The sequence below is a fragment of the Caloenas nicobarica genome, chromosome Z (genome assembly GCF_036013445.1).
Source record: "Caloenas nicobarica isolate bCalNic1 chromosome Z, bCalNic1.hap1, whole genome shotgun sequence".
Classification (NCBI taxonomy): Eukaryota; Metazoa; Chordata; class Aves; order Columbiformes; family Columbidae; genus Caloenas; species Caloenas nicobarica.
Window position 1 is genome coordinate 12,413,512 of NC_088284.1, and position 14,690 is coordinate 12,428,201.

The 14,690-nt window shown below is 37.5% G+C and overlaps 1 protein-coding gene across 8 annotated transcripts in view; it reads right to left on the minus strand.

Annotated features, from left to right (window-relative positions):
- Positions 1 to 712: 712 nt before the first annotated feature.
- Positions 713 to 14,690, minus strand: part of SMARCA2 (SWI/SNF related, matrix associated, actin dependent regulator of chromatin, subfamily a, member 2) — a 120,843-nt gene continuing 106,865 nt past the window's right edge. For all 8 annotated transcript variants that reach the window (XM_065657602.1, XM_065657595.1, XM_065657597.1 and 5 more), the window contains 5 exons: positions 7,828 to 7,933; positions 6,924 to 7,025; positions 3,481 to 3,613; positions 2,200 to 2,342; positions 713 to 1,625 (listed from right to left, as the gene is read on the minus strand). In XM_065657602.1, coding sequence (XP_065513674.1) covers positions 1,590 to 1,625; positions 2,200 to 2,342; positions 3,481 to 3,613; positions 6,924 to 7,025; positions 7,828 to 7,933 — 520 coding nt within the window. In that variant the 3' untranslated portion in view covers positions 713 to 1,589. The remainder of the gene's footprint in view (positions 1,626 to 2,199; positions 2,343 to 3,480; positions 3,614 to 6,923; positions 7,026 to 7,827; positions 7,934 to 14,690) is intronic.

Sequence of the window (14,690 nt, forward strand, 5' to 3'; positions counted from 1 at the left end):
GCACCAGACAAATATAAATTACTTTTCAACTGTGCTGCAAAAACCTGAAGCAGTTAACACACTGCAAGGCAGTATAAAGTGATGTAGACACATACTGAGAAACACATGGTTCAGATAACAAATAAATGTTCTGTTTACAAATCAGATCCTAGGATGCACATTTTCTACTCAATATATGTTCAAATATAAAGAGTTTTTATTTTCCAGAGTAGCAACATTAATTGTAGATATGTAGTTCAAAGGTTTACACTACCATATCTTAGTGCATCACAGCCCTGATACATCAAGATTATACTTAAAATAAACCGACTTGTAGGTACGCTGACTGCCTGTATAGCTAATTGTAGTCATGCTCACTGAGACCTATGGACATATATTTCCCGAAAGAAAAAGGAATGTTTATTTCATTACTTAATCACTTCAATTGTAATTAGGTAATGAACCACACTTTTACTTCAAGGTATTATTTTACTACTTCAATTTTATCATTCTTATTTTAACACGTATTGCGTATCTTCTGTCTCTGAGGATACTTCTATGGTACTTGAATAAGTTCTTATTTTACATTCAGGACAGACTACAGTGGACCTCTCTACAGGACACATTCTTGCCCTCTTGTCCCTACTATAAAAAGGTATTTGTGGCACTCATAACACAAGGCTGCATCTATTGAGCTAAATTATCTCTTTATTAGGAAAGCACCAACACCACATTCTTTAAAATTGCTGAAATTTTTATTTGCCTCAGGCTTATGACTTGCAACCAAAGACATTGTGCAAAGAAAGCAAAGATTAAGTACACTTTAGGGAAAAGGTGATAATCCACATTGGTAACATAGAAGATCAGTCTGATGAAAGAAGCCATCCATTACACTATATAGATTGCAATATTCAATAGCATTTTTAAGCCAACTTTTTTAATTGAGGAGAAAAAAAAGTTAAGCAAAGTTTACAGTAGACATAAATTTGATACAATTCAAAAAGCATTTTTCTGAAGATCGCCAAGCATAAAGTGGAAAAACATATGTGGGACAAGGTGAATGAATCCTAACTACTGTACATTTATAAGCTATTAAACAAAGTTGCATATATGTACCACAGTGTAAAAAACAATACAGACCAAAAAAATTTTTTTTAAACTGCCTGATGAAAAATCAAATAACCAGTGGCTTTTAATGGCTTCTCCTGGTTATCAATGCTACAAAAGACTTTTTTTTTTTTCCTTTCTGATGCCATTGAAAAAACATCTTATCAAATGATAAAACCAGGCACGATCAAACCATTACTGAGTTAAACCAGCCCATAGAAATATACTATCAACCCACATTTTCCATCAAAAGCTTTTTTGTTGTTGTTTTGTTTTTAAATCTTTTGAGGCCCATTTGGTCACAATATGTTACATTTTTTTCCTTTTTTACACCATGATATCATATGTTTGTCTGGCACTATCCTAAAGCTAATTTATAGAGAATGAGAATACAGAAACAACCCAATGTCTATTTGACAAAATGAATTCACTGGGTGTAAAATAGGAGAAGGGAGAAGAGAAGGGTTAGGGGTCAGTTCTGGCAAGAAAATAAACCCTATGGATCACTCATCATCACTTCCGCTTGCTTCCGACTGGTCCTAGAGGTAAGAGACACAAGACAAGTCAGAAACTCTTTGCCAGCTATCCTGTGGAATTTGTTAAAGAAGGAAAAAAAAGAAAGAAAAAGGAAGAAAAATGGCAAACTGACTCATCAAGATAGCCTCAAGAAAGCTACTATGTTATCTAATATTCCTCTTTCACGACATTCCATTTAATTGCTGTAGACTTCTTTAGAGAAGGAAAGATGCAGAGTTGCAATGTTGCAATAGCTGAAGCAACCACCAAAAAAAAAACCAACCAACCCAACAAAAAACACAAGTTAATAGTTTTTCATCTGTGGACAAAAGCAAACAGACCATGAGGTTTCAAGGTTCAATGAAAGTAAGAACAGCTCCAAGAAATAACTTCTTAGACATCTTGTCCTTTGACATTGGGACCAGATATCATAAGTACACACAGATACAGTTAATATCCCCATTCAACTCTCACAGTGATCAATACAGTTTAAAAATGCGCTTAAGAATGACTATTTGAGAATTCTGACAGCAAGCAGGACAGGGTAGAGACGCAATTACTGCAACCACTTCCACAGTCTCAGTCAACAAAACTTACATTTTCATCTTGATCCTCATCACTATCATCATCACTCACAACAGGCTTGGCTTTTGCTCGACTTGGCCTCTTCTTGCCTTTTCCTTTCTCCCGACTTTTTTCATCCTTCTTGTTCAGCTTGATTTTGACTTTCACTGATTTTGCTGCAAAAAAGGTTAACAGTATAAATGAATGTGAATTTCACATATCGACTTTTAAATGTTGTCTCTGTTCACAGAAATTCGCCCCTGGTAGCAGCCTGAAAAGATATTTGCCTGTGTTCTTTATCTGGACTACGTACAATGAAGCAGAAGTATTTGCTTTTATTTCTCTGTTTCTTGGTAGTTTTAACAGTAATTTGTATTAAACCATAAAGAATAACTTTAAGTTGACCACATGCATCTTCTGTTCATTCTCTGAATACATGGTGTCTACAGGTAGCATACCGTCCTGTGGGGAGATACAAATCTAAAAATATTTTCTCCCTTGCTCACAGAAATATCTATCCTTTGTACAAACAGACAATTTTTAAATTTTAAACTACAGAAATGCTTTTTGGAGATGACCGAAAAATTTTGTGTTGACACCTGTTTGAAGAACACATTAAATTCTTGATTCCAGAATATCCATTCATTTCCAAACAAACTGTTAAAGTTGCATGCTTTGCACACCTGCTTGATGGACATGGAAGAGTAGCATGGAGCCAAATACTATAGTTCCTGTAACCAGACAGATGGGGTGGCTGGAGGGTATGGGTAGATGTATTGGGTGGCAGAAGGTAGAGTGAAAGGATCCCTTCTTTTTCCACTCTATCATATTTTTAAGTCTGCAGGGAATAAGTGTCACCTCCTGCTTCTGAAACAGAGTTTCACTTAATCCTTGTCACATTGAAGAATATTTGCAACGTCACCTGGTCCTTAACCAGGTGATGAGTTTTATTTGTCACATCACACCTGAAGGCTGATCACACATGGATAAAGACTGTCTCTAGTCCTAGGCCTGTCTATTCACAAATAACACAAACAGGACTAGAAGGGTTTATAAATACTCACAGCCAGTCACATTTGCTTCCAAAAAGCACTTCTGTAATTTGTTTCCAGCTTAAAAATAGTTTACTGCACTGTAAGTGGCATAGCCAGAAGACTTAAGATTACTGTTAACATCCAAAGCAACAAACTTAATAAGAAGTTACTTTTACAAATGGAAAATAGAACCTTATAATCAGTCTCAACACATAAACTGGAAAATCTCTTCTTCCATCCCCAGATGTACTTTCTTTTCAGTATTTAGCAGAAGACTCACATTCTGATTCTGATTCTTCTTCTTCTTCTTCATCTTCGTCATCATTGCTTTCCTCCTCACTTTCTTCTTCTTTGGCAATCTTCTGTCGAGCACTCTTGAACACAGACTGAAGAACAATGGAATCCTCATAGATCTGCAGCAGGAACACAAACTTATGTCAGAACTGTAAAGTCAAGCAACATAAAAAATTCACAGCATGGACCTTAATTTCTGGCACAAACCCACAGGTATACGGCCTTTTCAAATACTGAGTAACAATGCTTCCTGCATGAATTTTACAAGACAGGTAAGCATTATTTTAATGCTCTAAATGAAGAAGTTTGGCAATAGTGAGCCATAAAAATACAATTCTTAAAATGTATAACATCTAAAATATCCAGCTGGAGTGTTTTTCTTATTATTTTTATTACCACAAGAACTACTGTGTATTTTCATTAGATCGTAACAGCCTTGAACATCTGTCAAAGCAACAGACTTCAGCAGTAAAGACCTTAATTAAAAAATAGCTTATAGTTTAGCAATGTTTATAATGACAAATAGCTAATGCTCATGTTAATTATCCTTAGTTTTTTCTGAAACCCAAAGTGGCTACAAGGAAAATATTTTTTACAAAGCAGTTCATTCCTTCCTTCCTCTTAGATCTAAAAACACTGAAAAAAATTACAACTGGTTCTTGTTATAAACTTAGCACATGTTCTCAAACTTCCTGTAGCTTGCTAAGTATCTTGAGTACCTCATATATTCTCTTTAACCACAAGCATGAGGGGACTCTCAAGAGTGAGAGGACTACATTTGACTTGTATCACATTTCTCAAATTAACACAATAAAAATCTGTTGTCTTGCTGCAAATCTGGGACTTCATAATCACTTTAACAAATGAGCTTGTACATTTTGTTTCGTAAAACATCAGCAGCCAAGTACTACACAATTCAGCACTAGAAAATTAAGAATAGTTAATAGAAGGGTAGAGTCATAGACTGTTGGGTTTTATCATCATAATTGCTTGAACTACCTTGGCTGTCATACTACTCCTCTGGCTAAATTACAGATTTTCTTGTATTAAAGGGACACTGGGTATTTGTGAGAAAGATAATGGAAGGATTTTTGGCTGCCATTACACAACCTGTAAGTTAAAACCAATAAAACTGCTCTAATATTTCGCAGATTCAAAAAAATGAACCAGAAAAAAAAAAATTTGTTCAGGATACTTTCCATGAAATATGCAATTCTCTTTCTTCACTTGACCGCCAAGTCCTTTTTAGAAAAACTGCCTATCACTGCAGATAGTTCCCCATTCTGCAACTACCAATGCACTTTTTGTTATGAGATGTGTGACTGCTCTCGACCACGGTAAAAATTCTTGACACATAGATAATGATCATGAATGTTTTGAAAAGGCTTTTCTCCTATTGTCTTACAACATTAGTGGGTTGTGAGACCCCACAGCTTCCTTCCTTGAAGTCAAACGATTACTGACTTTCTCTTAAACCCACTTTTTTCAAGTCAGCTATTGATAGAAGCTCTTGAGTTCCTCCTGAGGACCATTTCTTTTTCTTACGCATAGGCCAACTATATTCCGTTGTTCTTAGGAATGCCTCCTTCAACTAACCTTACTGTCCTTTCTCACACCAAACACCTTTCTAAGACAAAAAGAATTAGGGAAGCATACAACATTATATTGTTTTAATGCCAGTCACTACATATTTCAAGTATCACTGTGACTTAGAATATTAAACAGAATTTCCTAGAGAAATGAAGAGGTCTTAAAATCATCTTACTGTGGAATTATTTGTAATATTCAGTACCTATTTTGATCCAGAAAAAAACCGGGCTGGTTTGGGAAAAGCTGTGCAAATAAAAGTTTTCTTATTTTGACCAAATCCAATTCCAACAGGTTTCAAAAACCAAGCAGCAATAAGAGTGGAACTTCCTTCAAAAAGGCAGAAGCAATGACAACAGAGCCTCATGACAAACAACAACATCTTCAGTTTCAATAGACACAAACTATTTTTAACCCCTTACATGCCCGTATTTCATTTCACCATTCCAACATGAAAAACTTTCAAAATTGCTGAGGTTGCATTGAAGACAAAAGCCTCAAAAAACAAAGTCTGTCTCTCCCTGAAAACCCTGGATAAGGCTCCAGCTTGTATAGAGCTGCTTTGCTCCAAGGAGAAGCGGCATGCATCATACTAACAGAATTAACATGTAGAATTTCACTTGAAGTCACTGTGTACTTAAACAAATGCATTTTGGGTGCACACACAAATAATCTAGTTTAGTGAAGTGAATTGGTATGTTGGAGCAAAGCTGGACCTGAACTATTACAAAAAACACGAGGTAACCTTAAAAACCGGAGGACTGCTGCAGAAGCGTTCCACAATTCACTGGAAATCAAAATGAGCTGTGTAAGAACTTAGCAGAAAGAAATGTAAAAAAATCTTAGCTATGAGTTATTTGGGCTTCACGTTATAAAAAGTAATAGCAGCTCTGGTAATTGATGTTGGTACATTGGAATGGAGAAGAATACTACAATACACTGATACAGGTTATTTCCAAACTGAGTAGCAGTATCTATGGAACACTTCTACCCACTGAGTCTTTGGCTTACTTTTACTTAGGTTTCTTTTAACATCATTTTTTTCCTCCTGCACATTATGAGAGTGGTCTTCATGTCCTCTGTTTCAACTTAATGTTGTGTTTGCATCACACTATTTGGACCTCATCTATAAAAATAATCATTCAAGACCATGTTTCACTATATTGAGAGACCTCCTTATCTGTCATCCAGATTTTGTAGTCTCTCATTTTGTGTCAGTGTCCTGTTATGAATTCGCAGCACTGAGTGCATTCATATGTGTGAAATATCTGTTTGAGATGAGAGATTTTGCCTTCCAAACCTCTGAGACTCATCTGGGATTTATTACTACTGTTTCTTCAAATGGCCACTGATTTTTCAGTATTAAAAAATTACCAGAGGGTTTAGAAACTATAAAGCTTCACACAAAAAGCTCTACTGCTGGACAAGCCTTGCATTCTTATGTTCCATTAGCAGAACTGAAAAGTTCACTACGAAATCTTCCCTCAATATCCCATCCTAAATTGTACTGTTAAACCTGCTCTTCCATCCACTGTGGTAAACCTGAGCTGATGTGTCACTCTACGTCTGCTGCCTTTTACTATAGATTCAAACAGTCTTATAGCAGCTCTAAATTACACAGAGATCAGAAAAAACTGATCTCAGAGTCAAAACTAATTTCTCTACATGCATGCGCTGCAGCTGTGTCCAGTGAATTCTAGATGATTCTAAGAAGCTGGGCGTTTTTCTCTATTGAAAATAATAATTAAAACAGAGGGTTTACATATATATAATAATCCACAAGCACTGAAAACATTAGATAGGGGAAATCTGCAGGTTTAACACAACGTGGTTCATTCAGACCTGTGATCCCTCCAAATTGAAAGTCTGCGCATTGTGGCACAGCAACATGACGTCTTTCTCCAAGTCTCCAAGACTCCGATACTTATGGTTGCGAATTCTTTCCTGTTGCATTTGTTGATGAAATGAAGAGAAGTATGGATGGGCAATGGTGTAGAAAGAAAAACAGCAGACAGGGCACTGAATTAATATTTGATTTCAACACATTAAAAGCTTTCTCTTTAAAAATTTTTCCAAAGCATCAAGACCAAGTATCTGTTTAAAACAAAGTCTGAAAACATATTGTTAACATATTACTCAAGAAGATACACCAGATTAATAGAGCAAAAAATTAAGCAATTTCTGTGTTAATTGGAAGGGACAAAAGCAAACCAAACTAAGCTGTTTTGGTAAAAAGAGTTCCAATTTCTCTTTCTAGCACAGAAACAAAATAAGCCATGACATGAATAGAAGTCATAGAATTGTTACATCACCTAATGTACAACGAGCTGCCTAAACCCCATCTGCTAACCTGTGTTTGGATCTGACCTGGCTATTCCAAGATGTCATGCTAGTTTAGGGATACCTACATTCCCCTAGAACTGTTAAAACTTGGCAAACACTGTGTTTTTACCAAAGATGTGCTTACAGATTCACAATTAGGTCTTTGCAAAAAAGACACAAAGATGTAATCTCGAAAGTGCCATTCCCGTCACACTACTACATTTTGATTTGACTTTGAAATTACAGTGATACACTGCAATGTACACTAAAATTCCTAACAAGGTGTGTAACAAAGTTTAAAATATAAGCCACAAACACAGGTACATGCAATATCCATGATGTAACTTTACTGATGACTTCATGCTCACCCTTCTGTATAACAAAAAGAAATGGAGGTATCTCCACTTCCAGGAATGTTTCTCACCTTTATCTTTTTGAAGTCCACAGGCTTCCTAATCAATTCGTAATACTCTGGTAATTCTTTCCTAGATGGGAGCTGAATGAAGACTTCACTCAGCTGTCGTCCAGAGCTGTTGAGAGAAACAAACTCATAATGCAAAGAATTACTATGACCTTCCCCCCGAAACCCACACATACAATCTAAGCATAATAAAATAAAAAAAATAAATTTTTTTTAAATCACAAATTTTTATTTCAAATACTTAGAAATTGAGCCCTGCTCTGATTTTTTAATTTGGTACGGAGAATTAGTTTACAACTTAATACATATCCTTTGTGCTGTTGTCCTAACACATCACCATCATTATCACAGAATCACAGAATCACAGAATGTTAGGGATTGGAAGGGACCTCAAAAGATCATCTAGTCCAATCCCCCTGCCAGAGCAGGAAAACTTAGGTGAGGTTACACAGGAAGGCGTCCAGGCGGGTTTTGAATGTCTCCAGAGAAGGAGAATCCACAACCCCCCTGGGCAGCCTGTTCCAGTGTTCTGTCACCCTCACTGAGAAGAAGTTTCTTCTCACATTTAAGTGGAACCTCTTGTGTTCCAGCTTGGACCCATTACCCCTTGTCTTACTGTTGGTTGTCACCGAGAAGAGCCTAGCTCCATCCTCGTGACACCCACCCTTTATATATTTATAAACATTAATGAGGTCACCCCTCAGTCTCCTCTTCTCCAAGCTAAAGAGACCCAGCTCCCTCAGCCTTTCCTCATAAGGGAGATGCTCCACTCCCTTAATCATCTTTGTGGCCCTGCGCTGGACTCTCTCCAGCAGTTCTCTGTCCTTCTTGAACTGAGGGGCCCAGAACTGGACACAATATTCCAGATGAGGTCTCACCAGGGCAGAGTAGAGGGGAAGGAGAACCTCTCTGGACCTACTAACCACCCCCCTTCTAATACACCCCAGGATGCCATTGGCCTTCTTGGCCACAAGGGCACAGTGCTGGCTCATGGTCATCCTGCTGTCCACCAGGACCCCCAGGTCTCTTTCCCCTACACTGCTCTCTAATAGGTCATTCCCCAACCTGTACTGGAACCTGGGGTTGTTCCTGCCCAGATGCAAGACTCTACATTTCCCCTTGTTATATTTCATTAAATTTTTCCCCGCCCAACTCTCTAGCCTGTCCAGGTCTCGCTGGATGGCAGCACAGCCCTCTGGCGTGTCAGCCACTCCTCCCAGCTTGGTGTCATCAGCAAACTTGCTGATAGTACACTCAATTCCCTCATCCAAGTCATTGATGAATATATTGAACAGTATTGGTCCCAGAACGGACCCTTGAGGCACTCCACTAGATACAGGCCTCCAACCAGACTCCGCCCCATTGATCACAACTCTCTGGCTTCTCTCCTTCAGCCAGTTTGCAGTCCACCTCACTACCCGATCATCCAGTCCACTCTTCCTCAGTTTTGCCGTGAGGATGCTGTGGGAGACGGTGTCAAATGCTTTGCTGAAGTCAAGGTAGACCACATCCACTGCTCTGCCATCGTCAATCCACCTTGTTACGTCTTCATAAAAGGCTATGAGGTTGGTCAAACACGACTTCCCCTTGGTGAAGCCATGTTGACTGTCCCTGATGACCCTCTTATCCTTGATATGTCTTAAGATGGCACCAAGGATAAGGTGTTCCATCACTTTCCCAGGGATGGAGGTGAGGCTGACCGGTCTATAGTTGCCCGGGTCGAGATCATATGTGATCATAGGATCATATGTGTAGAAGTCTTTATGGAAGCAGGATCAGGATTTGAATCTCAACTCTGTAGGGATTTCCTGAGTACAGTCTTAACCTTTTCTCAGTTTTGTTTTATGATTTTTAGCAAGTGTCCTTCCTGCCACTACAAGTTTATCTTCTTGGTCAGTTTATAGCTGTTTTGTACTGCCTCATCATAGGAAACCATTCGTTCATACTGATTTCCATTATACCAGATGATGATTGCTAACAGACTAACTAGATGTTATAATGAAAAACAAATATTAACTTCCATTAATGACTGTTAGATTCTGGGAAGATCGTTGTAACTGTACTGAAAATCACTACTACCATTTGTACTTCTTCAGTCACCTGAAATAAAGTGATAGGTTATCTAAAAATCTGCCATACTCTAGGAACATTGCCTAACATTTACGGCTGTTTAAAATTTCTAAGATTTCCCATTGTTCATTCTTCATTAATAGCTATTTTAACAATTCCAAATTGAAGGTTTTTTAAAATCTTATTTTTGGCTTCCCAAATAATACACGGCTATAAGTCACCTGGAGAGGAAACATATTGATGGTACTTGTAGGCTTAGACTTTTTTTCCCTCTGTGTATGTCATTTTTCTCACAGACCAAGTAGCAGAAAAAATACTCTGCTGAGAGGAACTGTAATTCAGTGCACATAGCACTCACAAGCATTTCCCAGCCCACGTTCCCATGTTTCCTTCTCTCCTGGCTACTCCAAAAAATGTCCTGTTTTCTCTCATCTTCATTTTTGGACGGTAACTCAAGGATGCCAAACCTTCACAGGAGCTAGGCAAGAAGTCAAGTCCTGGTCTCCACCTGAGCTTCTCTCTTGTGGTCAACCTCCACAGTGGTGTGGGATCTTATCAGACACATTAAACTAATCCTGAATCGAAGGCTGACTGAGGCAATTCTGCCATGGATGATAAAAAGCCCAGAACACTTCTGCCCTTTACGAAAGTCATGAACGCCTACTATATCTTAGGCATTTCTTAATGCCTGAAAGAGCATCAGAATTTGAGATAATACTTTTTCTTATGGGCCTGATAGACCAATGAACAAGTAGAAATAAACAGAATTTCCTAACTTCCTAAGTTGCTGTTGCTCACCTAATGCAAGACTTATTGTTCTCCGTTTAGTCCTGGGACACTCCTGCTCTATCTAAACCACACAGCTTTGTGGCAGATACCCTGACAGACCACCTGCACCACATACTCCAGGCAGCTGTGAGCAATTTCACCCAACAGATCTAATTTATTCGGGAAGTACCCTGTTACCGAAATAGAAGAAATCATAAAATGACCAGATAATTGTCATCCCAAGTCTTGCTGTTTCTTTCCTGCCAGCAAAGAATTGTGAAACTCAGGCCACTGCACCACTATCTGCTTTGGTACTGATGCAGACCAAAACATACAAATTCATCATTTTCATACTTCTGTCAAAGTGGGAGGTGTTTATACTATGGATTTAAAGGCACCAATCTTGTTAATGAGCTACGCGAGTGGCTGTGTCATGTCACACGACAGAACCTGTCTTCATCTCAGACTGCCCTTTCAAAGAGAAACTGGAAGCAATACAAGGAAAAGCAATGCATTAAGTACACACTACACAGCCGACTAAATTAACATGTTTCTATTCTTTGCAAATCGAGGACTGTATTAGTTTTTTTGTTAATAAACAGAAGTGCTGAGCACTCACAGCTGCAACTGAGATCAATGACATTTGTTCTGAACCTATAGAACACTAAGTACGCTAAGAAACCAGATCTCTGGTGCCCAACTGGTATCTTAAAATTTATGTTTCTACACCCCATTTGTAAAATGAGAATAAAAAGTTGTGAAAAAAGTTCTCTATCTGCAAAACATTCAGGCTCCTTATGAGTATTAAGACCAGGGGGAATTCAGCCATTCATTGAGTGATCAGTGTCCACCTTGTGTGTGCAGGGCACCAGTCCTGTGGAAAAGCAGAGCAAAGCAATACACTGTCATGCCATTACACAGCATACTGTAACCTACCTTCCTGAGGGAATCACATTAGGTTTCCACCTTTTTTCTGTTATATCCTATTTTTCTGTGTGCTTGACTTCACAAACCAAATAAAGTTATTTTAATACATCTGTGCAACATACTGACGTACGATATAGATGTAAGCTAATCCTTTAAAAAGTGTGAAAAGTTGCTTTCAAAACTTTGTGCAGTATGAATCTGGAATCGCTATGCAGAAGGACTGAGTTATCATTGCTGTGTTTTAAACTTCGGCAGCTTTCTTCTAACAGAAGTATCTAGTTGAGAAAAACTACTAAACCACTGATGCTGGTGTTGCTTCAACTACACTTCAGATTCTAATAACAAATATAATTATTTAAGTATAAAGGAAACAGCTACTAATAATCTAGTGTCAATCAAAATTTAAAACATGTTTAGCATATTCGTCCTCTCAAAAAACCTTCTGATGAATATAGAGCTTTTTATTTCCTAGCTATATATTTTTTCTCTTTTTTAACATAGACACACCCACCTTTATATTGCATTTTATATTAAAAAATAACAGTAGTAAATTATTAAACAGCAATATCCTATTTTCCAAACATAAATTTAGCCAATTGTGATTTGTTCACACATTCTATTAAACTAAGAATGCCATAGAAAACTTTCAAGCTTCTGCTCGATATAATTAATTGCTGAGAATAATTTAAGGCTGTGAAAGAAAAAGCATTAAGAGCATGAAATATGCAACAGAGAGAAGACTAGTGCGCGATTTTGTCTACCCAGATCAATAACAGCTTATTCTGTTCTATCATTTTTAGAGAACCTCCTCTCACAAAGAAATATTATCTTCTGTTCCCTTTGTATATGTGCATCTATACTAGCAAATTAATGTGATCTTTTCTTACATAATCTCAAATGGCTGTGTTGTGGATATAACATGAGAAAATTAGTAATTATTAAATGCAACTCTGATTTTAATCCCTGTCCCCAATCTTGTAATTAGAAAATAATAACCACAACAACTACCACATAAAAATCATGCGCAGTAAAAATCACTTACAGTTGCCTAGCAACTAGCAGGATACGTGCTGAAGGGAAGAAGGACCAGAATAAATTAAAAGACCTGACTGCAAAAGAACTGAGTGACAGTTCACCGCTACTGCATCAACATGCTATTCCTATGCATGCTCACATAAAAAATAGTTGCATGCTGAGTGAGTTAAAAATCATTAAGAAATGCTGTTCATTTAAAAAATATTTTTGGTTAGAAAAATTTGTGCTCAATGTTTCTGATATTCTCTCTTTTTCGTGAAACTGTTTACAAGGTGTATAAAAGCATATATTTCCACCCATCCAGTCAATATTATCTCCAGTGGAATCAAATGCAGGAACAATGAGGCTTCATTTGTACAAGGCTTCTTTTGCATTTGTCTTCCCTGGCAGCATGTGGCCAGAAGCAAGCCACCACTGACCTGTCAAAAAGCATTACAATTATCAACACCCCTTCTCCTTTGGAATCAAAAGGAGAGACAACTATGAAGGTGAAACTGCAAGACATTCTCAAATTTGTGGCAAATTTCACACTTTTAACAAATACTGAAATTCATTTAGAGTGGTTAGAAGGAAGAGTCCCTGCATGTTTGCCCTAATTGGAGCGCTCACAACCAGAACCATGGTATGCAAATTACGAGTCCTAATCAAGTGCAACTCACAAGGATGCTCTTTAAAACAAAGTGTGTGTGGGGAGGAGAATTAAAGAACTTACATAGCGAGGTGGTTCCTCTGCATTTAACAACTTCTAACAGTAACCCAGCTATGTAGGGAAATGATTCATTTTCATTACATGTATTTACTGATTCTTCCTTTTTGGAACTGAATGCAGTACTACATAGTGGACCTGTCCCCAACACTGAAATGGAAGTGGGTAAAAAAACTTAAAAATATAATTCCTGGTTTTGACATGTGACTATGTATTCCATAACTTTGGTTGGGCTATAAATAATAATTATTTACTTTGCATGTTTGAAAACTCAAGAGTACCAGTTGGATTAATTAATTAGTACTTAGGTTAGTAATGGCTAATTACATTACTCACCATTTTCAACAGTTAAAAACTGGCAACTTGAGAAAACAGCTGGAAATAGTCAGAATAAAATCAATTTCACATACAGAGAAAAATACTCTATCCCTGAGCTATTCCCTGTCAACATCAGAATGCTAGAGGCACAAATTTAAGCATTTTGTCTTTAATGACACCGTGATCAAAATGCTAAGCACCACAGACAGGGGAAGTCTCTTGCCAAGCAGGAAATGTGGACAGGGCACTACAAGCCCACCCTCCGATTTTCTTATCAGCTTTGTTAAAATGTGGTCAACAGCCACCTGCTACGGGGAGGAGTCAGATCAAAAATGAAAATCACTGTATGTAATAGAGCTATCAGTGTCCTGGGACTCAAAGTCAGCTGTTGCTAACTAAACAAAGACAACGCAAACTAGTAGTAGCACCAAACTGGCACCTAGACAGGAAATATCAAATTCTAATGCAAGGCAGAAGAGGACAGTGGATTTGTAGGGAAACCGAAGGGTTACAAGGTATGAAATATCATTCTTTTTCTCCATTTAATTTTAAACATCAGGAAAGGGAAGCAGACACTTACAGCATGTCTTCCTCTGAAATAAAAACCAAAGGAAAGCCTCCAGAAAACGAAGAAGATAGTTTGGGGGACTAAGCCTGCATGTGCACGATGCAAAATCTGTTGCTGGGGATTAAATTTGGCATACAAATTCCTTATTCTGAAAAGAACATCTATCTTTAGTAAAACTGGCCCTGCTTTCAAAAGGCTAAAGCATTTAAACTGGACACACGAAATAATTTTGCTTTCTGGAAACATAACTTATTTATTATACATACGATTATCCATTTATATAGGCATTTCCAATTTTAGAAGGAAGGAAAAACAGGTTAAAAGCATTAGAACTGGAAAAAAAGTGTGACAATAATGCTGGACTGATGTATTTCAAAATGCTTTCTTCTAAACAGGTGTTTTACACTGCAAGATTATAACAAGGTACTTGGCTGCAAAGGCACCTAAATCTTAGTTTAAGAAATAATTGCAACA